This window comes from Channa argus, chromosome 6 (genome assembly GCF_033026475.1).
Source record: "Channa argus isolate prfri chromosome 6, Channa argus male v1.0, whole genome shotgun sequence".
In the NCBI taxonomy this organism is placed as follows: domain Eukaryota; kingdom Metazoa; phylum Chordata; class Actinopteri; order Anabantiformes; family Channidae; genus Channa; species Channa argus.
Window position 1 is genome coordinate 4499061 of NC_090202.1, and position 24830 is coordinate 4523890.

The following is a 24830-nucleotide window of genomic DNA, read 5'->3' on the forward strand; positions in this document are numbered from 1 at the left end:
GGCAGCCTTTTGACTGTAGGGTTGGTGCTTTTTGCCCTGACTCCCCATGAAAACATGCTGAAGTGCCCCTGGGCAAAATACTAAACTCCCAAACCTCAGCTGTTCAGGTGATGCACACCAGTATACATCTGAGCACTGCTTCCAAGCCTGGTAAAAAAATGAGGAAGGTTGCATAATGAAGAGCATTGGGTAAATATATTTTTTAAAAATTGCAATTAAACATACGCTCTAAAATTAATTTAACATCATGCACGATACTAAAGGACTTTCAGGTCATGTGGACACATGTTGTGCTCATGTTTACATTCATATTTTAATACTTTCATCCCACTACATCTTCTATATTCTATTCCTTAATGACAAAACAAAAGGCATCCTCATCTTTTACTAACATTACAAATCTTCCTTCAGTGCATAAAAGAAAAGTCTGGATTTCAGTTTTTGTAACTTTATTTCAGCATAAGTGGTTTTAACAACTCACACTGATTTTGAAAACATCACATTTACCTTGCAACCTCCAAGATAAGCAAGCAAGACATTAACACCTTAAAACATGGCCAAGTCCAACATGAGTAAAGTCCGTGCCAAACAACAATTTGAAGCAAATCATTTAACAAGAGTTGACATTAAGAGAAGTGGGAAGCAAACAGTCACATAAAACCAATAATTATACTTTTTACATGTGTAAAACCTGACTAAAAATAGACTAGTGGCCAGCTGACAGCAGCTGACACAGACAAAAGCAGTGATCTGACAGAATTAACCAAATGCCCTAACAGGAACCCTACTTGTGTACAGGTGACACTGTATATGCATACACTTGTGTTCTATCATTCCAACATTGTAATACATAGTAACCCCATGTGTCTTTAATAAGGCATTATGTGGCAAAAGGTAAAATCAGACAACAGAAACTCCACAGAGCAAAAAACAATATCAATGCCAGAAAATCGGTTTTTAAGGCCAAGAAACTGAATAAAGTGTGTGACAAAAAAATGCATGAAATCAAACTAAAATCTTTAGGAAACTATACATCAGTACAAATACAGTTTAATTATCTCAAGAGGAAAAATGAGATGGAGGAATATGATGCTTAAAATTGGGGAGGGTTGTGAAATTGAGGAGGGTTGCATCAGGAAAATGTGTCAAATCAACATGCGGACAAATGATCCTCTGCGGCAACCCTGAACTCACAGGATAAGCCAAAAGGACAAAGAGAAGGAATATGATGCAATAAACATTTTCACCTGACAAAGACAAGGTTTTTTGCTCTGGGGTAATGGGTTAAGGAATATTTGCCTGGAGAATCCAGTCTACAGAATAACAACACTATCCCCAGTAAAACAGGTGCCACTCAGAGAGGGTGTGTTCACTTCACAGGCGGTGATAAAAGCATAATGAGCTGGGACAATTCCTTAAAAAATACAGATATAAAATACATTCATGAAGACGTTTTCAAAAAAATTATAAAAAAAAAAAAACAAGAAAAGAACCAGTCAACAGAGAGCAGAACACCATCCGTTCAAATGTCTCAAGCCAAGGAGCAACACATGAATCTCAGTTAAAGGACTAAAAAGGTTTTTGCGTTGATATGTGCCTATAGAGAATTTGAAGCTAACATCATTCCGTGTGCCATGTTGTGAGGATTTCCCTGAAGTGTGAAGTTGGGGGCTTTTTTCTGACTTTCTGTTTGGTTTATTTCTGTAGGTCAGCATACAAAATAAAGAATGATCTCCATCAAATTTCAATGATTCAAACAGCTTTTCAGTCAAACAAATGGTATGCAGGTAACCCATTCTACCCACTGTAGCTGGCTGAGCACATAGCTCACAAGATTCCCCCCCATCATCCAACAGTCAACATCGCGTGGGGTTACTTCACATTCTCTGTTAAAAGAAATGGCCTCACCGTCCTTAATGGGGAAACCAAACTGCAAAAATTATCATTATGGAGACTTTACATTAGTTTTATTTCAGATTTTCAGATTTCAGTCCCTGACATTTCAGACTCCACCTCAGTACAGTGGTGGTACTAGAACTCAAAGACATCAACACAAGGAAATCAGAAATTTTCAGTAAGTTTGTCCACATGGGACTTAATTAGTAAAATAACAGCGAGTTAATCATCAAGTTATCGTTGATAATTTATTAAACTAAAACTGCCAAACAACGTGGTTTTGGTCTGTCAAACATACCGTTTTACTTCTTTTATTCTGTTTTTGTACGTTTAATACCTGGGCTTTGACAACTTTTTTTTAAAAGACATCACATTGGAATGTAACATAAAATCAACTCTATGACTAAATGAATAATCCAATACCAATACTCCAAACCAACAATACCAAGTTTGTTAAAAAATACAGAAGCAGCTTGCTGGATTTCTGTTGATTTGTTGAGGCTATAACTGGCTATCCGCTGTTGCGAGCAGAAGGATAAGAGAATGTTTGTAATGTATTAGCCCACTAGCCATACTAGTGTTTACAAGCCTGCACATTTTTCTTTTGGCTCAGTATGTGGATACATTTCATGAGACAAAATGTGGTATAACATTGCAAGAACAAGGATATTATTTTGCTGTGCTGCTGTTTGATTAGACGGGTCAAAAATAGATTTGTTGGGGAGCCCTGGAAGTTTCTACTAGAAATAGACGTGGCTCTCAAAATCTGAGTAATAGATACTGTATCTGAAAACCTGGTCAACTAAAATGAAAGTCTATTAGTACTATTAATACTACTACTACATCTACTATTAATACCCAATATACATAAGACATTTGTTTTTCAGGGTGAAGGTGGGGGGTTAACAATTTAAATCTTTTTGTAAACCAGACAGTCAACCAGTTACTCCACTCACAGCTGATCCAGTACAGTATCTCTTCAAAGACTAGATGGACAGTGCCACCTAAGCCATGGTGGTGATGGTGCTGCTGCACTGGTGTCACATTTCCCTGAGAACACCAAGCACACTTCCTCTATGACTACAGCTATGGCAAATGCTGGGGAATACAATATGTGGTCACAAAAAAAACAACAACATTATTTTACAGAATGGTGCAGCATTACAAGGACAAAACATATTAAAAGCCAATATTTACAATTTATTCTGATCTTGGCTGTGGGGGACTCTACATACAAACAACAGTGAGCTGGTGGTGGAAAATAAAAGTGTCTGTGGGGACACCACATGGTGCCACTGGTTATCCATTCACTGATCTGTTTGGTTGAGCTGAGTGTCCAAGACTTTGTTAATATCTTCTTAATAATCAATAGTTTTCAAAGCAGTGATCAAAGACACGACACATTCAGACTCTTCAAACGAGGAAACACAAACCACAGTTAACTCTTCCAGATCTCTCACACTGGGAACAATGTAACATACACTGCCTTAGTACACACAGTACAATCATCCAATAATGTGACTATTACTGCTCCACTGTTTTTTTTATTTGTACATTTTGTATACAGCATGTCTATATATAGTTTTTGTGTTTCAATGTGTGTACGTGTGTTTTTTTTTTGCATTCTATATTCCAGTCTCTGGTTGCTCTCTAAGTAATGACCGCTCCTATGAATAGTGAGTTTGTATTACAAATAAGGTCTCTGTCCCTGGTGCTTGCCACAAACTCAAATTCTTCACAGTTTGGTTCATGGTGCACGCCCTAATCCCAGTCCTTTTTTGACCCTCTATAGATATATATATGTATGTATATATGTAAAAATATAAGTTATTGCGAATCCAAAAAAGTGCATTGTATATTTGAAAAATATCTCTCTCTCTCTTTACAGGCTCAGGTTTCCTGCTAATCAGGGTGGCTGCCCATCAATGGTTTTGGGGTGTCATCGCAGTGACCACCTGTTCTCTTTTTACTTTGTCGTACTGCGCCATGGATGGGAAGATGGGTAAGAGAGGGAAGTGGGGGGAGGAAGGGAAATAGCAAGAGAGAGAAACAAGTGATGAAAGAATGTGTTGCTATGCGATAACCATGGGAACATCATCTGAGAAGCCGCTAATCATAGGAGCGTCTTCATCATCATCACCTGGAGAGAAAGTGGAGAGAAAAAAGACAATGTAGATAAAAATGTCTAATGGAGTTGCTATAGGAGTCTACGCTTTGTAGTTTAGTGTGTTTAGTGTTTCTCAGCTCATTGTTTCGTTTTTTATCCTACTGCATCTACTGTACTCTCATGAACATCGTAGATGCTTTTAGTGATTACAGAAGACTTTCTTTTCCAACTTGTCGTTTTGTATTTTCAAAATCCAGCCTCTGCTGCAGAGTTTGGCTTGGTATTTCACCCTGATAATGACCACAGTTGGTTATTATGCAAAGAGTTTTGTTCTGATCCGTTTGTTCCATGCTGTACAGCAATTTTTCACTCATAGGAATATTCACCGGAACAGAGCCGTATCGACTTCCTGTGTTTACTTTCTATTTCTGTGTTTCCATCCCAAATCCATTTAATTGGAAAAACTATTCTTGCATGACTTGTAGTGAGGCATTTTGTTTCGCTCTTACTTTTTTTATATGAGAAAGAAAACTAACCCAAGAGATAAGCAGACCAAGTTTACAGAGTAGTTCATTAATTTGAATAAAATCAAACAAACTATAGTTTTGAAAATGACCTTAGCTCAAAGGCAAGAGTCAAACTTTCTTACCCAGTTCATCCCCAGAGGAGAAGATTGCAGAGCCAAGGCGCGAGTTGTAGTGGGAGTTGGCAAAGGCTGTAAAATTATTCTGCAGTCGGCGGTGTCGGAGGTAGAGTACCACCAAGCTGCCACACACTCCAAGTAGCAGCAGGAAGAGGACAGGGACTACAACTGCTGCCATGTCCCCTGAGTGGCCCTCGCTGCGAGAGGCATCAATGGCCCCTGGAAAAGGAGAAGGAACGCTTAAAGTTATATGGTATTACAGCATGCATTTCAACATTATGTGTGTTTGTGTGTGCATGCTCCAGTACCTGCTGTCAGCTGGTTATAGAGTAACAGAGCAGGTTCCCCACACAGCTGACCATTGAGCAGGCAGCGGGCCTGCACAGAAAAAGTGTAGTTGTGTCCTGCCATCAGGCTGGTAATCCGGAAATAGGTCTCCGTGGTGTTTCCCAGGTAGGTCGTCTGGTTGGTCACACTGTCATACTGTCCCACTTCGTAGCCCTGGAAACAGTACTCCAAGAAAGCCAGTAAAAATTCTTTATCAAAAAACAATGAGCTCATGCAAGAACCACTTATACATACATATTTGGTCATAAGGGCCACGGAGGGGCAATTTAGGAGGATTTGTGCCATTCACCAAATTTATCATACTTCATATTTTCTTACAAACCAAAATACAAACACAATTCACAAGATTTAACACAGTCCTGTAAATTAAGATTATGCTCATTACATCTTCTTCATGGCTGGCCAATTTAATTAGAGGTAAAGTCAGCATGGAATATTTTCTACTCTAATATCCCAGTGAATGTTGTCATTTTGACTACATCATGTATATGTATTATTCATAGTGCACTGAAATATGTTTTTTGAATCACACTTCTTGCAGCCTGAACTGATACCTCTTTATTTCTGTCACAGTACAACACTGTGTTGATCACATAAATGAAAGACATACTATTAGCAGCTTCTGCAATTAGCTGACTTTTTAATCATTACAAAATGACAGCAGACTTGAAGCTCAGCTGTGTGACATTCTTATTTTTATTCTTTCTAATGATTGTTATGTTACCTCAAACACAACTAGATATCCAAACCCAACGCTCTATGTAGAGCTGGTCAAGTAGAGGACTGCAGACCACAAGGGAATATTTCAGTATGGTGAAAGAAAAGGTTCTAAAAGTGTATAAAAACATAGGATATTAGGGAGTGGCATCTCACCCTGCTCTCGTTGAAGTCCTTCTCTTTTACAGCCAGACTCTTCCAGAAGAGAATCACGTGGTCTTTCTCTGGTAAAAGCTTCAGGGCCTCAGGAGCTGGAAGTGGAACTACATCAGAGGTGAAAAAACCTGTCTTAATAAGAGGGTTTCCATGACAGCAAGAGTTTAAACTCCAGGGCCACAAGCTGACAACTATAACATTACTTTATGTGTAACCTGTGCTAAGAGTGAAGCTAGCCTCCTTGCTCATGTTGCGCAGGCGGACAGAAATGCTGTATCGTCCTCCGGGCTCCAGGCCTTTTAGCGGGAACTCCACTGTGTTATTCTGTGTGGTCAGTTTGTAATCCCGCTCTAGTTTACGGATCACATCCCGCACGTGGATTGCATATGTCTGCACACAGGATAAACAAAAAAAAGCATTTTAATAGTAGGTAGGTATTTTGTATATTATCACAGTTTGATAAAGTGTTCAGATTGTCCTATCTATCTGCATATAAACAGACTCAAGTTGCTTAGATTTACAGCCTTATTGGTTTTCTGTGTAAAATGCAGTTGCAGGTGGAGACACCTTTCTTCATGTATTTAATATCCCTGAGACACGTGGCAGAGTCATACCAGGGGTGTGCTTGGGGCGTCGTAAGGTGGCTGCCACTTGAGTGTGGCCAGCGTTTTGTCTACTCGCACACGATGGAGGTTTCTGGGTGGTAGTCTTTCATTGGGAATCATCTTTACTACGGCATAGTCAGAGGGAGGACCGAGAAAAGGAAGGACTGCACGGACCTGAAGACAGACAACAGTTTTTCAATTATAGCAGACCGAGGAGCAGGGGATTGAACCAACAACTGCGAGATTGGTGGACAACCGCTCTACCTTCCTGCGCCACAGTTGCCACAATGCCTTCTAGAGCTACAAATATACTCCAAATAAATATACAGAGTTATATAAGAAGCCACATTCTATGTAATTTAGGACATGCTGGAGACCTGATGACATCAGGCGTTGTAAGGGCAGTTAAACGGCGTGAATGAAGGCTACAAGAGAAAGGTGGTGGTATTTTAAAGACTCACCAGGAAAAGATACTGTTCATCACTGTCAACTGTGACTATGAGGCTGAGAGACGTGGTGCGGACCATGCGCGGAATCTGGTACAGTTCCAGGAAGGAGGTGGCATAAAACACACCATACACCTACAAACATGCAAAGGAGATAAAACAAGTGGTTCAGTAAAGGTACTTTTGAAAAGTGCGTGTGGTCCTTCACAACCACATCGACTACAGAAATGGAACAGTCTATTCTTTTCATCCTTCTATGCTCCCTTACTCTCAGACCTATCTCTGGTGGTGAGTACGTCTGGGGATTCTGACCCAAAGGTTAGGAACCACACACAATGTGGAGGCCTTCCACAAACTTTACACAACTCCATGGAGAAACACTGACCCATGCCTCTGGGCTGAGTGCCTTGATGTGGAAATTTTAAATCTCATAGTTTTGTTTGAAAGGTTAAGTGTAGAAGAAATTAAAGTATTTAACGTGTGCGGCACATCTTAGAACATCATTTGACCTCTGTAGTGTAATACAGTGTTTCTCTGGTGTGTGTTTTACCTGTGCAGGGGTCCCACTGATGGTCCAGCTGCAGTCCACAGCTGTCTGATTGAGAGCCCTGGCTTTGAGGAGGGGTCTTTGTGGCTGAGTACCAATAGTCTGATAATGGGACAGGGCAGTGGGACTGTCTCCTATACTGGTGTGAGCCCACACGGCCACCTCATATACAGTTCCTGCTGTCAGGTTTTTAGCTAGAAACAGACAACAGACATCAAATGGCCATTTCAGAAAAAAATGTATTACTTACAGTAAAAGGGCACATACATGTAGAAAAAAACAGTACCTTTTAGAATCCCCTCTCTGACTGTGTAGTTCTGGTTCTCTTTGATGTGGGTGTCAAACTGCCAGGACAGGATCACAATGTACTGTTTAACCTTAAAGAAAAACAAGAGATCCTTTAGCTTTTTTTTTTTTGCTACAGAACATCAGCTTATCAGGCAGCAAAACTGAGGTGTTTCGACGGGGCACTCTTACATTGTATATGGAATTTAATCTGAACAAAAGATTAATGGAGTCGCTGGTGATGCTGTCGGCAGTCACAGAGGGAGGAGGCAGAGCTGCAGCACAGAACAGCAGGACAAAGTGAAATTAAATACAGTAGCTTTTATGAGGTTGTTTTCTCATTAAGGATATTCAGGGGCAGAAGTATAAATGATGGCAGCTTTATTTTGTCTAATGCTTGATTTAACTTTGCTGCTAATACATGTTCAGTGTTTCACATTAAAAGCCTTGGAGATATTTAATTCCCTTCCATTATGTAATGAGGGTATTTAAATGCTAAGTTTTATTATCAGCAGGGTAACACTTTTTAGTACAGTATGGCAAATCACCAGCTTCATTTTGACAATTTATAAGAAAACAGCCACTACAACCAAGAACCAAATGTTAAGTGTCCACCAGCAGGTGGCATTGTTGGGTGGCTTAAGAAGATCTTACCTTTCTTAGGAGTGATAGCTTTAACCTCAGACCAGTTCCCCACACCTCGACTGGTTACAGCTGCCACCTGGGAAACATTACAGCCAACATTGACATTTAGATATAACGTATATAATATCATCCCTGAGATCATCACCATTATTTGTATAATGGTGGTAAAGAAACACCATGTGCATACGCGTGTCTTACCCTGAATCTGTATAGAGAGTCTGGATGCAGCTCCTTCACCTCAGTACTGTTTGTGGTGCATCTCTGTGACATCCAATCAATACTTCCATGTTCACTGTATTCAACCTAGTATGGACACACACACATTGGCCTTTATATTAGTTGTGAGGACACGCACAACCACATCTTAACCCTCAAGTTATTTTTCTCCCTTTCAAACCGCTGCCAACAAAACACAAATTTAGGCCTGAAGAGCAATGATGTGCAGTTTGCCAGCTCAGTCATTTTTTGTCATTAGTTTTATTAACTAGCCTGACATGTCACATGTAAAGGCATTTTATGCAGAGATAAAGGACTTACAATGTACTCCCTGATGAGACCGTGTCCTTTGTCAGGAGGACTCCAGAAAACCTCCACCTTTCCATCCTCACTGTTATCACAAGACAGCTGCAGTTTCCTGGGAGGGTCAGGCACTGTAGATACACATACACTATTTTGCCAAAAGTATTCGCTCACCTGCCTTTAGACCCATATGAACTTTAGTGACATCCCATTCTTAATCCATAGGGTTTAATATGACGTCGGCCCTTTGCAGCTATAACAGCTTCAACTCTTCTGGGGAGGCTTTCCACGAAGTTTAGGAGTGTGTTTATGAAATACATAATACACAGTGCTTCGCTCTGATTCATCCCAAAGGTGTTCTATCGGGGTGAGGTCAGAACTCTGTGCAGGCCAGTCAAGTTCTTCCACACCAAACTCACTCACCCATGTCTTTATGGACCTTGCTTTGTGCACCTGAATTCATTTATTTGGATGGGTGAGCGAATACTTTTGGCAATATAGTGTATATACACAATGACTGTGCAATGTACAGATTCACACTTATAGCTATTAAATGCAACTTGCAAGAAAGTGCTAGCATAAGACTCAGGATCTATTTGTTTGCTCTGCCCATAATTCAGACATTAGTCATAGTTACAATAATCACAACATTAACCAAAACAATAATTCGCATTTATTACAATAAACAAGAAAACAACAAAAGTTAATAATCAAGCATAAATAATAAAAATTCTTTGCCTCTCTCTTTCTTAAAAACCAAAAACCATGAAAAATGGAAAAGAAAGTTGAGCAAGACCTTTTACCAGCAAATTATTAATTCTTCAATGTCAAATTGAAGTTGGCTTCTAGAGACAAAACTAGAGCAATTCACTAGCTTTTTGTGCAAGATAAAACAATTAATTAATACCAATTATTTTCTTGAGGACTAATGACAATACATGACACCATGTAATACTCACGTCCCTCCGGTGTCCTGACTGTGATCACCTCGTTGGTTTTGTGCAGTTTACTGAGACACTGAGTAAGCACCTTTACATGATAAGTGGTGTCTGGCTTGAGGAGAGTCAGTTTGTAGCTGGTTTTGTTGCTATGAGTCTCCATAATGGTCCACTTCTCTGTGCCCACCAGTCTAAGAGACAAGAAAAAATAGAAAATCAGGGCAACAAGAGCCTAAGGTACAGAATATTAATCTTGACAGATCCAGCTGCAATATTAGTGACTGATCCACAGAGAGGAGTTTACCTGTAATTGATGACGAAGTAGCAGGAGTTCTGAGGAAGATTCTTGGGGCGAGACCAGGTCAGAGTAATGGCACCTAAGAAGTCTGGGATCCACTGGAGGTTCTGGACTTTAAAGGCCAAAGTGTCGGCTGGAAAATGAAGCTTTTGTTTGGCTCAGTTTAAATTGCCAGTGCACAACGCGTACTAACAACCAGCAGGTGGCAAAATGGTAACACTTTTAAACCATGCATTGAGCTTGACTAGGTGACTCACACTGTTGATATGTTTAACCAAGCAGTTTTTCTGTTTTACATGTGTGGTTTTTTATTTAAGGCTAATATCATTGGTGCATTTATTGCTTGTCATTCAAACAAACTTCGCTATGGAAAAATGTGATGTGGACCTACAGGTGCAGTTGTCCTCATCACTGTGGTCAGAGCAATCCAGGAAGCCATCGCAAATCTCACTGTCCAGCACACAGGCTTCACCGTCAGAACAACGAGTCCCGTTTACACAGGACAGAGGCCCATGTGTGGCTGAAAAGCCATTGTAGAAAAAACAAAAAGACAAAAGGGAAAAGAGCAGTTTTACATAAGTTAAAATTGGATTATTGTTATCTGAAAAGCTACAATCTACACTTTACTGTTAACTTGTTTTGTTTGCATTAAGTGGTCAGAAAATGTGACCTGATCCTTATCTAAATCACAAGTACAGACAAACAAAATGTGCTATAGCTAATAACACAGAAATTATCTTAGTAACCTAACCGTGTCTTTTTTAAAATACATACAAACATTCTGCTGGTGGATAAAGATAGTGAACCGTTGTATTTAATAATACTTTTGCAGCAATAATGGCAGACGAATATGGTGCGTATGGTTCCCATCAGCTAAACGGACTGAACATATAGTAGCTCCCAGCACAAATGACCACAGTCAAGAGCTGCTTTTTCCCAACTATACTTTGAACCTTTTTAGTCTTCAAAGGAACAACAGAATGATTATTTGTGTTATTAGTTAGATTTACATGTAAGTGACATGACAAGCGAGACTCACGGCAGTTGTTTTCATCAGAGCCATCCTGGCAGTGGAGCTGTCTGTCACAGCGTTGCCAGTCGGGGATGCAGCGTGGGGGTTGGTGACACAGAAACTGACCAAAACTACACTGGCCAGGGGAGGGCGGTGGAGGAGAAGGCTCGGTGGGTACTGGTGCCAACGTCACATTAGCTGCTGTCAAAAACCATTCAATTTCTTAGAACAAATTCATTTTATGCAGACACCTTATTTTAAATTTAGCTTTGTTAAAGTCTTGTAATTAAATGTGATTTAGATTTAATAAAAATTTTAGCCATTTGCTTTTTGATAGTTTTAGACTGGTTTTAGTCAACAAAAACTATAACCATAGAAGTTTAGTCTAGTTTTTGTTCATTGTTGTTTATTCTTATTTTCACTGTGCTTTTAGTATTTATATCTAAACAATAGTATTATACAGACATTTGGAGGCAAAAGCTATCACCATCTTTGATCATGTCACCATGGTTTCAAGTGTTCTTGACTATTGTTTGACAGGGAATGCTAAATGGTTTGATAATACTGGGAGATGTCTTCAGCAAACAAAATGGGAACTAAACTTTAAGAGTCTCATCTCAAGCTGTTTATTAAAGGCAGATTAAATTAATTCATAAATCAGGTAACAATACATTGCAGATAAAGAAAGTTACTGTATGTAAGACTCTTTTTATTACCAGGGATCCAAATGGTGCATATTAATGACTTGCAGAAAAGCAACTGTGAAAAAGGTCACACTCTTCCCTTTCCACTAGGCCCTGTATTCCTTACCATTAACAATATTTGAGTTGAGGTATTGTGTGACATGTAATTTTTTAGTCGATTTTGAGTCGGGTATTTGGTTTGTTTTGGGGACTGGGGTTGGTTGGGAGAAATGTTTCCTGTGTTTCATTGTGGTGTGAAAGCAGGTTTGGATCATTAGGCCCTCTCAACAGTGGCAGGCTCGGCGCTACCAACCTTAGGGAGGACAGGTAGCATCCACTCTAATGGATAAAATTGTTAATTATTATATTATTAGGGATGTAGGTCCTGTCATTGTTATTTGGTAGTGGTTGTACTAAATAAGATATTTAGTCTTTATATTGTCCATTATTTGAAGTAATATGTGTATTTTTATGTAATTGAGTTCACTACATGCTGACCTGTGCAGGTGGTATGGTCTACTTTGGTGAAAGCATATAATGCACAGTATTTCGATGTATAGAGAATTAGAGAATAGTTCCCCCCAAAGTTTGGTTGATTGCCTGGGATTTTAGTTTTTGACAATTGTTGCACTTGTCATTAATGTGTTTTGTTTTTGCACTTATCTCTGACTTGTGTCACCTGTGGGGCATCCAAACTCATCGCTGCCATCAGGACAGTCAGCGTAGCCATCACACACCCAAGTGTTGATGATACAAGCTCCCGAGCCACAGTGGAAGCGATTAGGTGCACAGGTAGAGGGACCAGATGGCAGAGTGTGAGGAGTAACACTATCTACAATGTGGGAAATTCACATTAAATGATGGGTAGTAGGTGAGATGGGATTTTACAAACAGCAAAAAACGCATATCAGACTTCATAAAAAGCCCCATCAATTTAACTGGAACTGTAAAATAGTGACAACAGGGTTCTTGGTGACCTCCCTGAGTCAGGCTCTTATTGTTACTCTTAGCGGTTACTCATTTGACTAAATAATGAATTCTAGGAAGAATCCTTGTACTTCCAAAGCTCTTTATCATCATTATAGGAAGATTCAAACCTTTAAAACTGGCTTTTCAACATCAAAGTAGCATTATTACAGACTATACTATGTACCTGTACACTGGGCCTCATCAGACCAGTCGCCACAGTCGTTCTCCCCGTCACACTTCCACCATGTAGGAATGCAGCGTCCATTTCTGCACTCGTACTGAAAATACCTGGAGCAGCCGGGAACATCAGTAGGAGCAGCTGCAACACAGACCAAATTTGCATCAGATACAGCTGATTTAATAAAGTGTCATTTTTCAGCTGTTGTTGATTAAACCTGTGGTGTGCGTTTCTGTTTTTTTCAATATGGTTCAACAATGAACACTACACTACTGGATTTGATCACAGTAACTGTGCTTCAAATCTCCTTCTCCTTACCACAGTTGGCTTCATCAGAGTAGTCCCCACAGTCATCCATGCCATCACACTTCCACTCCAGACTTACACACACTCTGTTGGCACACTGGAAGGTATAGGCGTCACACACTTTGCTAAATTCAGACGGAGAGGCTGTTAGAAAACAAACAAAACACACAGTTAATCTCTTTTAATTCCATTATTTAAGTTTAGGTCACAAAGTTGGTGTGCTTCACCAGCATTGACATAAAGTACAATTCTATTCCAACTACTAAATATTATGGACAATAGGGAAATCATGATACTAGAATTTAGAACTTCAATAAAATATTGATACAAATATCAATATTATAATATTTATAATGCATTGAAAAATTGACATTCAGGGCTTACATTTGTATTTTACAGATTAATATAACTAGGCTACTCAGAGACCTGATCCAAGCATATGTATTCTGTTACAGCCAGGTTTAGCCCCTTTAGTACCCCTAACGCTTTCAACGTAGGCTGTGAGTGTGTCAGTTTTATTGCACGTTGATCCGCATCACTATCCTCTGAAACAACAATTTAATTAACTCACCTTAGAAATGAAGTAAAGTTGAAGGTAGGCTATGGTGTGTTAAGCACAAAAGCTTCCAAGTTACTATCCCTCTTCAGACATCTAAATCGTCCCCTAATTTCAAAACCTTTTGAGATGTAGTCTGTTACTGATTTGGGTTTCAGGAATAGAATAGAATTTAAACACTGCAATTGAGGAAAAAGTGATTAAGTTAAATTTAGCAAATTTGGATTCTATACATCACTTTAAGCGATTGAATCATAAGAAGACTGCATGCACTGTACATCATTCGGGTCCCTTTCCCCTAAAAACATATTTATATAATTTCTAAAAATCTGATGTGTTATGTATCTAGAAAGTCAAATGATGTTGTGCTTGTGTCCTGCTTTTTAGACTGACTTATTGCTGCAGTTTCCTAAAGACAATCCAGTGTTACTGTACATCCAGATAATATGAAAATAATATAAAAGCAATAAATAATGAGCTTTCACAAGTACAGTAGTATTTGTCCTCACCACATCCAGCATATTTGGCATCTTCATCAGATCCATCTTCACAGTGTTTGATCCCGTCACAAACCAGAGACTGAAACAGACACTGGTCACGATTCTTACACACAAAGTCCATGTAGCGAGTACACAGAGGGTCTGTGGGTGAATGAAATGCCAAATTAGCCATTAGGAGATTCTGTATGCATTATACTGTATATGGTAGTCCAGATATTACAAACTCTGATACTGAAGAAAACATTTGTATGACTTTAGGGGTAATACTACTGTTCCCACCTGGAGTCTGTCTTTCCCTAACAATTCTAAAAGTAGCTTTTGGTGGCTTTTAATTACAATGGAAATTTATAAAATACTAATCTTTGAAATAATATAGTTTTACATTCTTTCATGTACATACAGCTGGCTCTTTGAAACAACATCAGTCTGAAAACATTTAAGTCCAAAGCACTAAATGAGTCTAATTCCGAAAGTGATGACCACAGTGTTAAGTGTTGCATATTAATTAAAGCTAAATCTGAGATGGTACCAACTACATTCAAACATTTGCTAACAGATAAAATTGGACACATTCCCTGTAATTTTTCTCGGGATTGTCTTTAACTTAGTATCCTAGTTTCTTTCATTCCTGAGTCAGTCCAGAGAAAATCATGAGATCAGACAGCAGTCTGTGCAGAACCACATAGCAACAAGCAGTAAAAGATGAAATTGATGTTATGTCTTATGTTTTTGTCACATAACATTAAAACTGCTATTTTATGTCAATTATAATTAGTCTGCATCATCTTAAAATTTTCCATGATAAAAAATTTGACTTTTAAATTTTTTTAATGTCCTTAAATTTTGAAATTCAGACACCCAGAATAAAGACATTCATTTTATGAAACAATTATAATCTTAAAATAAGTTACGCATAGTCTAAAACTATGTAAATCACTTCTGTGTGAAGAAAAGTACAGATAAAAATTACACCCAAAGCATTATATCTCAGCCTCTTTTGCAACACCTCTGCTGAAACACACAGCGTCACTCACCACAGTTGTCCTCATCAGTGCCGTCTGGACACTCCCGGACGCCATTGCAGTGGGCAGTGACTGGCAGGCAGGTGTCGTTAGAACAAAGGAAGCCTTTACACCGAGATCCCTCTGGAAACACACAGCGTCAAATATTACTGCTAACAGAGAACCATTAATCTTTAGTAGTAGCTGTTAATATACAGTATTCATGTTTGTGAAAAATACAAATTTTAGATGGATAATACTAACAGCTGTTGTCTGCAACTTTTACCATTTATAAATCCCACACAATTATATTTAGTGACAGGATGTAAGACCATATGAAAAATGAACCTTTATGTAAAAACATTAGATTTTAGAAGTTTAAGTAGATGAGAATAGAAAATATAACTTAGAAATGTTGCTATAGACACAGTTCAAATAGCTTCTTTTCCTCCAACACAAAATATTCTATAATGTAAATATTATAATAATAATTATAATATAATGTAAATATTATAATATTTCACAATAATATTACACAAAATTATGCTCCATATAGATATTTGACTCTAATAGCTCATTACACTGTCAGTAAAATCTGTGGCTCTACGGTGTTTGGGTTAAAGTCTTCTTTCATCAGACCTATTATTATTGTTTTTTTTAATTTCTTTAAAAAATGTATATGCATGTTGTTGACTTACCACAAAATCGAGGGTCTTCATCTGAGTCATCCTGACAGTCATCATCACCGTCACATGTCCAGCGCTGTGGTATACAGTGACCTGTGTGACACTGGAAGCTGCTAGGTTCACATGTATGGTGGCCCACTAGGGATAAACACATAGAAATTGTCAAAGAAGATAATCCCATGCTTGTCTGATGGCACAGAACAAATCAGATCAGATTTTAAGCCAGGTCGTTATTCAGCAGATGTTCCAGCTCACATTTCACTCTTTGTTCATATGTTCAAGAGCGGGCAAATTTATTATTTTTCAATTAAGATTTTCGGATCATGCACCCATGTGAAGTCTTTAAAAGAGCATTAATGCATTTACCACTGTAAATGATGAACAAGGCAATGGACGTTTATTTCAGTAAGTACATAAACGAGCAGTGTATGTAAAACGTATCATATGGTCAGTAACCTGTGCAGTTGGCCTCATCTGACCAGTCTCTGCAGTCGTTGTCTCCATCACAGCGCCACACCTCACGGATACAAACACCTCGTGCGCATGTGAACTCCCCAGGACCGCACTGGTGAGACTCTGATATCCACAACACAGTAAATGCAGTCAATTTGCAATAACCTTTAATATTAGACACAGGAAAAAACAACAACACTGACTGAGTGTAAGAACTTCTAAAAAGAAAGCACTGATCATTTCCATATTAAAAAAAAAAAAAATAGTAACCTAAAGATCTTATCATAGTCATCTCACAAATGTTTTTAGTTCAATTCCCTGCTTCTCCTAGGCACATGTTCCCAAGTAGTAGTACCTGACCCGACACTGTGCTGATGTGTCTGATGAATTTTATTATTTACAGTTTCTTCCTGCTAAAAGAAAATTATATTTTAAAATTTTTGACTCAGCATATATTAATTTATGAAGCAGGATATTCTTCAAATAATGTTTTGCATAATCACACTCTTCTTTCTGTTTCTTATCTTGATTTGTAAACAAAGCTTTGTTGTTAAATTACAGTACAGTATTTGTCACTGTTAAAATTACTCTGACATATTTTTAAGCTAAGGGTATCAACAGCCGCACAGAAAGTAAATGACAACCAGCAGCAGATCTTACCACAGTGTTGTTCATCACTGTTGTCTCCACAGTCATCTTCATGGTCACATTTGAAGGCCAAGGGGATGCAGGAACCAGAGGCCATACAGCGAAACTGGTTAGATGGGTCACAGGTTGTGGTGGCTAAAAGTTGACAGAACACCAATACAAATATGTTTTTTCAACAGAAGTCGTTATTTTAAATATCTTCATTGCAAGAGGACAGCTGTGGCTGAATACTTACGACACTCTTGTTCATCACTCATGTCTCCACAGTCATTGTCGCTGTCACACTTCCATATGCTGCTGATGCAGCGGCCATTAGAGCAGCGATACTGATGGGGTAAACAGCTGTGCTCTGATTGGTGGAAATAAAGGATCATATGAAACTACTAACTAACCACCACCTGATCATTATAATCCTGTTCTGTTATCTTACCAAACTTCACACAGGTATTGTTTTGGAGCTGGTAGCCAGTGGGGCACTGGCACTGCACCTCACCATTGGGCATGGTTAGAGTTGGAGAACTGTCTGGACAAATGCAGGTGTGACGATGGCCAGGCTGAGGCAGACATAGCAGGCTGCAGGGTTGGTCGGCACACGCATTGTGACCTAGAGGCCCAGAGTTTAAGATTTGAGACAATAATACAGTTTGCCTTACTGCTTTTTGATACTTTCTCTGCAGTAACTTCCATATGTAATGTCAACCAGTATTCTACCATAACACCTATGACCATAATTAAAACAGTGTACAGTGTTTGTTTTAAACTCGGAAACTGAAGTAGACACAATTACTGTAAATAAAATGAAATTTCACTAATTTGATTTCAATTACTCCTGCTAAGCTCCAAGCTTTCTGCCTGCAGTCTTGAATCCCTTACCTCGATTCTTCCCCTTATAGAAAATCTTAAGGTCCATGACTCCTGTTAGTCTACCAATAATCAACTCATTGCTCTGGGAACCAGCTTTTGGGGCTTTGAAGATTCCCATTCGAGACCAGTCATCCCAGTACAAGTCATTCTGAAAAAACACATTCAGTAGAAAAATAATTCTAAATGCAACTACAGACAACTTTCTGTTTATTTTGATTTAAAAATAGTTTTTTAACATGTACATATGAGGGAATGCTGGGCTCACTTTGAAGACAGCGATGGCGTACGGGTGGGGCAACCCCTCCATAAGCACAATTCTGAGGCCTCCAATGAAGTCTGCCCTCTCGATGCGGTCACTGTAGGCTTCGGTCCAGTACAGCCAATGGTCATCGGCTGTGATCCCATTGGGCCAACGGACACCTTCAGACACGATGTGAGACACGTTGGTTCCGTCCATGTAACTGCGGTAAATACCAGCTGCTCGATCTCCCCAGTCAGTCCAGAACATCAGACTGTGGAACAGTTCAATTCAATTTAACTGGAATTTTCACTAAATTCCAATTTGTGTGTAGTTTGTCATTGTGAGTTGAGCAATAATGCAGTCCTGGATATTATCCTTTTTACTATTATCTTTTTATTTCAGGGTGTACAATGTGGAATTATTTCAGTTTACCTGGTCTACAAGCTTTGAGTGAGCCTTTTCTCAGAAACAATGTATGAGAGACAGTGACTTTCTACAATATCTGCCAAATTTTCCTTCTAAAACAAAGTGCACTGAGTCAGAAATAAATAATGTTCTGGCCAAAACAAAAAGGGAACAACGGAAAAGGGAAATGTACTTTGATAATGAGGCCCGTTATGTTCACATACAGGCATGTTTTTGTGTTTGTGTGTATTTTCACCTCTCTCCAGGAATCAAAACCAGTGCCCTGGGATGTTCTAGGATAGAAGAATTGAGCAGAGTGTGGCGCAAGTCGCCATCAGGGTTAGAGACCTTTAAACACAACAGTAAATCTTTTTTTATACTTTTATATCAACATCATTTATCAAGTTATTTTTAAGCTTGTAAACCCCTTATATGGCATCACAAATCAACAATTTGAAGAAATTATATCAGGTTATAGGGTCTTGTGAAAAACTGTAGATCATGAACTTAAAAATTTAAGATAATTTTCTAACTATCATTTGCATGATGATATGCACACATGCGCACATACACACACAGTTTTATACCTCAATTTTTTGCGCTCCAGCATCAATCCAGTAGAGGAGCCTACTGATTGGGTCAAAGGTGAGGGCTTCCACATTCTGCAGGTCTTTCCTCACTACAACCTCCTGACCTGTACTGCCATTTAGACAAAGACGCTGCAGAGGGAAACACTGGCATTAATTGCATATAAAAAAATCCAGGTTGCTGACATCTTAGCAAAATTATATTTGACAAACAAGCTTATGTTGAGTAACTCTTGTCCTTGTGTTTAATCTGTCCCTGCGCTGTTCTTAGTCAAGGAGCCTTTGCTGCTGGTCTGAGGAACTAACCTGTATAGTGTCTAGTGAGATATCAGCCCAGTACAGACAGTTCCTGTCATAATCAAAGTCCAGAGCCACAGCCTCCCTCAGTCCAGCCAGAGGCAGGGCCTGGTCTGCCCCCGTAGCCAGGTCATAACGATGGATTGAATTCCTCACCGCATACAGGATGAACTCGTTACTCTCTGCAAAAACACAGGAGACATGACTAATGAGAGCAGAACTACATACCAATTCACAAGGTTCTGTTCGTGTGGAAGGTGGATGACATAATTATGATTCTGTACAGTGTACCTGCAAGCTTAAGTTGAATCAAAGGCTCTTACACAATTTTCAAACCATATTTTTGATTACATAAACTTGCAATAAAGGCACTCAGTGTGACAATGAAATTTCAAATCCTTGCACCTCAAATATCTGTGTAACACTTATCAGTTTGGTTTTATGGGTTATAAAATGTATTTAAAATCACTGAATGTTTTACAGATAAATGTTTTATTGAAGAATTACTAATTAGGAAATCCAATGAGTCCCAGAACAAAAATCCTACTGACATGCTTTCAGGTATTATAATTGCATATCAGCTATTAAAAAATAAAAACCAAATTATGTACTTATTACTAAACACAATCTAACACATACACACAGTGCAAAAAAACATAAAACATATGACAGAGAAAGCAAAAGCAGGCAAAAGCAACTACTCTATAAAACATTCAATACATAATCTATATAGTGTTAATGCTAACAAATGTGCTAACAAATGCTGTTGCAGTTGTCACACCACTGAAAAACATTGAACCGATAATGTACAAAAAACAAAGCAAAGGGGATAAATGCACTCAAAATGTTGGTTTAATACATTTCTCAGAAAAATTAAAAAACAACTTAAAGAGTGAAATTCTGCACATTTGAGAAAGTACAGGTTTACCTCCAACAGGACATGGCAGCATCTCTCCATTTAACCTGGACTCCACATCTCCTCCACTACAGCTGTCTCCTGGTACCTTCCTGTAGCTGCAGAGGAACAAAAAGTGTTTTCCTCAGTTGGACACTTGGTGGTGCTCTCACCAAACACATGTAATGACAGTAACTTGACGGCTTCAGAAATTTTTCAGACCTTTCCACACATCGTTGTTTGCCTATAAATTCACATTAAGCACTTCACAATGGCAAAGTGAAAATTATTTTAAAATTTTATGTGATAATATATAAACAATCTGAAATCTTTTAGGTAAATTAACCAACCTAGGCTACAGTTAATGGTATAGTTCAGACGACATTAACCTAATAACTAATAAACCATGAAACGTAATTGGTTGCACATGGGTGCACATTGTTGCACTGTAATAGAATGTCAGACAACAGAAGCTTACCCTTTGCTACGGCGATAGCTGGTACCAACTGGACAAGGAACAGGTGGAGCGTAGAGGTCACCTAAGAACTCAGGGTCAGGCACACACACCTGTAGGGATAGGTCTTCACTTAGTTTGAAGCCGTAGTCACTGGAAGGAGGAAGAAGAGGAAGACAACAAAGAAAAAGCAAACACAAAGAAAGTTACTTCTACCTTCTGATGAAATTAGGACTCAGTAATGAATAAGAATGTTATCCACATGTGTGGCTCCCTAACCATTCATAGTCCTGGCGTGTGCAGGAGCAGTTAGAGATTGTGATGGGCCGGTCAAAGTCTTCTCCATTAAAACATGTAGCGTGAGGAGCTCGTCTCTTAAATGTAATCTCTCTGCCCAACAGACATTCGTTACCGTGCTCATCTGATGGAGACCAGCGCTTGTAGTCAGCCTCAGAACACGGTACACCTGGGGAAAGGAAAAGACTGATATAAACATTTATATAGTTAAGGTTAAAGATTTTATAGAGTCACAACTTTTCTGGAAATAGGGGGTTGTAACAAAATAATAATTTGGCAGTCAGGGAATTTGTCCAAACTCCACATAAATTTGAAATATTACTGATCAGCGACAATTTTAATACCACCTGGCGAATTTAATTAAAAAAATGTATGAGTCACTTTGGAATGGAAATATATTGAATTAATAAATGTTGATGCAAAATTATGGGTCAAAAACTTGTCAGCACATAATGTGGTTAAAATCAGCTCCACCTTTACCAACAGCATGTTAATACTTATTTTTCAATACATCACTGTACATGTACACCTTACTTACCATAATCAGTTTTGTTTAAAATGCATTGTTCTCTTAGAGGAGTACTTTTACTTTTGTAATTTTACTCTTGTTATAACAATCATGACAATCCAAATGTGTCCAAAGTTGTTTAGAATGTGTTAACATTAATACCATGAAACTATAAAATAAGTTCTAGTGTGCAATAACATGTGAACATGTTACAATATTTTTTAATACTCAAAAGTCAGTGTTATAGTTATAGTTATTACAGACAACAAAGTTCTTCCATAACATAAGTTTTTTATAGTTTAAGAAACGAGTTTTTCTAAACAATTCTACCTGGGGTCCTTTTAGCTGTAAGGCGACAGCACTAACCATTCCAGCACTGTGCTGCCCTAATTAATTGTCTGAATTAGCTCCAGGCCAGTAAAGAAAAAAATCACTGATCACTTGTAATAAACTTGTTATAAAGTATGTTGTTTTTGTTTGTCACGTTCGGTGGATATGTGGGGGTCAGGCTATATTTTCATAAATATTGGTGTGTATACAGCTTAGAAAACTGGTATAAACTTGCTGAAAGTGGATCTCTAAGATGAGAGCGCTCCACCTCTCTCCCTCTCAGTCCTCCTTCACACTCACCAACCTACCTAGAACATCAGAGGTGTTGACCTGCAGGATGAGCCAGCTATGTCTCTGGTCAGCGTAGGAGCCAAAGATGGTAAAGATGGTGCTCTTCTCCCCAGGCTCTGTCAGAAGCTGGTAAACATACACCTCCCTGTCTGAGAACTTAAAGTCGGCCCAAGTCTCTCCTTCATTGGTGCTGAACCTGAAAAGGATATGGCCAAAATTTAACACGTTCTTGATTTAATCTAGGTGTAATGAAAGGCAAAACCAGGTTACTGAGGAACCAGGGTGAATATGAATATACATATGAATATACTGTGTCACCTGCATATGAATATAAACGGGCTGAAGTGTCACTGTTGGCAAACTATCAAGATCATCCGATATGTACAGTGCATCCAGAAAATATTCACAGCACTTAACTTTTTCTATATTTTTTCTGTTACAGCCTTATTCCAAAATAGATTAAATTAATTATTTTCCTTAAAATTCTAAAAACAATACCCGACAATTACAACGTACAAAAGTCTGTAAAGCCATTTAAAATAAATAAATAAATAAAATCAGTTACTGCACTCTGACTCTGCACACGTTGCACTCTCCAGGCACAGTAAACACTTTTGTTAAGAAAGCTGAGGCATTTTGCTGCTGAGACCCTCCACTGAGGAATTAGTGTTTTGACTTACTTGAGATGTGTGGTGGGGCCTCCTTGTGCGATAGCCATCAGGATACCACCATGGTCACCCCAAGTGTAGAAGTGAGGGCCTGCCAGTGACTGGATTATATGGATGTGAATTAACAGAACATACTGTGTGTAACAGACTAAAATAAATTTCTCTGTGACCTAAAATTTAGAGTAAAATGGTCTGCAAGATCAAATCTAAAGATATTATTATATAATATTAATTCAAATAACACGTTAACCCTTACAAATTGTTTATAATTAATTCTCTCACGAACTTTGACATTAGACTTAAATAAAGAGCATGTCTAACACAGGTGGTTTAAATTATCTAAACTAACAAAACTCTCAGGTAAGTTGCCGAGAGATAGTTTTAGTTTTATGAGCTGTGTTTTTATTATCATCTGTGTTAGATTTTCTACTGACCTCTCTCCACCGAGCTCCAGCGCTGCTGGATACATACACATTAGGTTTGTTGGCAAAGTTTCTGCCTACAGATCCTGCAATCAGAAGACATGAAGGGATTTCACACATGAAACAGCACACACACCCCCTTAATAATACAAATGCAGTGTGGTAAAGTGTGAGAAGACTGGCAGATTATTATGCCCTGTGTCTGCCTTCAACACTTCTGAGCACACAAACACAAGCTTATATCTGCAGACATCAATCCTGTTGGTCAAAACACAACTCAGGGTGCATGACTTCAAGAAGTGCAAATAATAAAGATTAATTAGTAGAGTAAGATGGAAGTCATGTCTCTGTAAAGGGCTCTAACAACGATTGTAAAATTCATTATGCTCAGACTCTGTATCAAATGAGCTAATGGCTTTCATTAATGATCGTCACACATCAGGGCAGAGACACAAAACAATAGACAAACGTCTGCCACATGCAATTAGAAACTAGAAAAAACATGCTATTACTGTGTATGTGCTGATAGCAAATGTGCAAAATAGTCTTTTTAAAAGCTTTTAACTTTGCCAAAGCAGGAGTCATAAGTGGTTCTTTCAGAATGTATATTTTAAGGAGTTTGAATATGGACATATGTAATAGAAATATTTTTGATACATCATGAAGGCCATTTTTTCTGTACTCCTACTCTGAAACATGAAACAATATTGATGTTTTACAGCAAGCTGAAGTGACGATTAAATTACATTTACATTTGTTGTGAATATAACTTTCTCTGTGATTCCTAAGTTGTGTTAAAAACTTGAATCAACATGGAGTGGAAACATGGAATTTTTGCCTCCACAACAAACACACACAGCTCCAATATGTGGGGAAGATCATGTTGATGTTGGAGAAGCAACAAAAACGCTGATCAACATCCGAAGATTGAATCATTTCCACTGGACTTCTTTCTTAGAAACATTAGGTTAGAAATTCTCTACTTGAATGATATGGTAGGAATTCTGAAAAAAAAAAAAAAAAAAGTTTAATAAATGTTTTGTTTAGCTTAGCTTATTAATATTCTATGTTTTATTTGATATGTATTTACTGAATTCTACTAATAAACATAGTAACATCTAATCTTTATTAAAAACAAATGGATTTAATGTGCTACATCAAAGTATCAGGCTAATGGTTTTCTTGTTGCCTGACGTTGCTACAGGCTGTCTGATGTTCTTAGGTTTGTTTTCTAATAATTAGTTCTGATGTTAGTACTAAACGTCTGACTTTCTAATGATTTAGCTGATTTTTATTTTTTTTATTTGTTGTCCTAACGGTTTTTCCGTGTCACGTTGTTTAAGAATAATTTCAAATTACATCTTAGTTGAACACATAGAGCTTGTTGTTTATGTGTCTATATAGTTTGAGTATGCATGGGCCTTCCTGT

At 38.3% G+C, this 24830-nt stretch overlaps 1 protein-coding gene across 2 annotated transcripts in view; it reads right to left on the reverse strand.

The window, feature by feature from the left end:
• Positions 1–432: 432 nt before the first annotated feature.
• sorl1 (sortilin-related receptor, L(DLR class) A repeats containing) overlaps positions 433–24830 on the reverse strand; it is a 76811-nt gene continuing 52413 nt past the window's right edge. The window contains exons 11-48 of one of the 2 annotated variants that reach the window (XM_067507237.1): positions 23414–23487; positions 22992–23080; positions 22329–22507; positions 21165–21351; positions 20910–21038; positions 20465–20550; positions 19546–19718; positions 19240–19371; positions 18909–19000; positions 18272–18518; positions 18016–18154; positions 17573–17746; positions 17378–17491; positions 17155–17277; positions 16498–16617; positions 16054–16179; positions 15389–15499; positions 14364–14495; positions 13311–13442; positions 12999–13133; positions 12525–12677; positions 11190–11360; positions 10542–10670; positions 10157–10283; positions 9874–10043; positions 8933–9045; positions 8594–8698; positions 8405–8471; positions 7943–8025; positions 7752–7842; positions 7469–7659; positions 6934–7053; positions 6482–6646; positions 6083–6257; positions 5868–5974; positions 4955–5147; positions 4653–4865; positions 433–4036 (exon numbers count right to left, since the gene is read on the reverse strand). In XM_067507237.1, the coding sequence (XP_067363338.1) occupies positions 3969–4036; positions 4653–4865; positions 4955–5147; positions 5868–5974; positions 6083–6257; positions 6482–6646; positions 6934–7053; positions 7469–7659; positions 7752–7842; positions 7943–8025; positions 8405–8471; positions 8594–8698; positions 8933–9045; positions 9874–10043; positions 10157–10283; positions 10542–10670; positions 11190–11360; positions 12525–12677; positions 12999–13133; positions 13311–13442; positions 14364–14495; positions 15389–15499; positions 16054–16179; positions 16498–16617; positions 17155–17277; positions 17378–17491; positions 17573–17746; positions 18016–18154; positions 18272–18518; positions 18909–19000; positions 19240–19371; positions 19546–19718; positions 20465–20550; positions 20910–21038; positions 21165–21351; positions 22329–22507; positions 22992–23080; positions 23414–23487 (5135 nt within the window). In that variant the 3' untranslated portion in view covers positions 433–3968. Of the gene's footprint in view, positions 4037–4652; positions 4866–4954; positions 5148–5867; positions 5975–6082; positions 6258–6481; positions 6647–6933; positions 7054–7468; positions 7660–7751; positions 7843–7942; positions 8026–8404; positions 8472–8593; positions 8699–8932; positions 9046–9873; positions 10044–10156; positions 10284–10541; positions 10671–11189; positions 11364–12524; positions 12678–12998; positions 13134–13310; positions 13443–14363; positions 14496–15388; positions 15500–16053; positions 16180–16497; positions 16618–17154; positions 17278–17377; positions 17492–17572; positions 17747–18015; positions 18155–18271; positions 18519–18908; positions 19001–19239; positions 19372–19545; positions 19719–20464; positions 20551–20909; positions 21039–21164; positions 21352–22328; positions 22508–22991; positions 23081–23413; positions 23488–24830 lie in introns of both variants that reach the window. The other variant, XM_067507236.1, reaches the window with a different exon arrangement.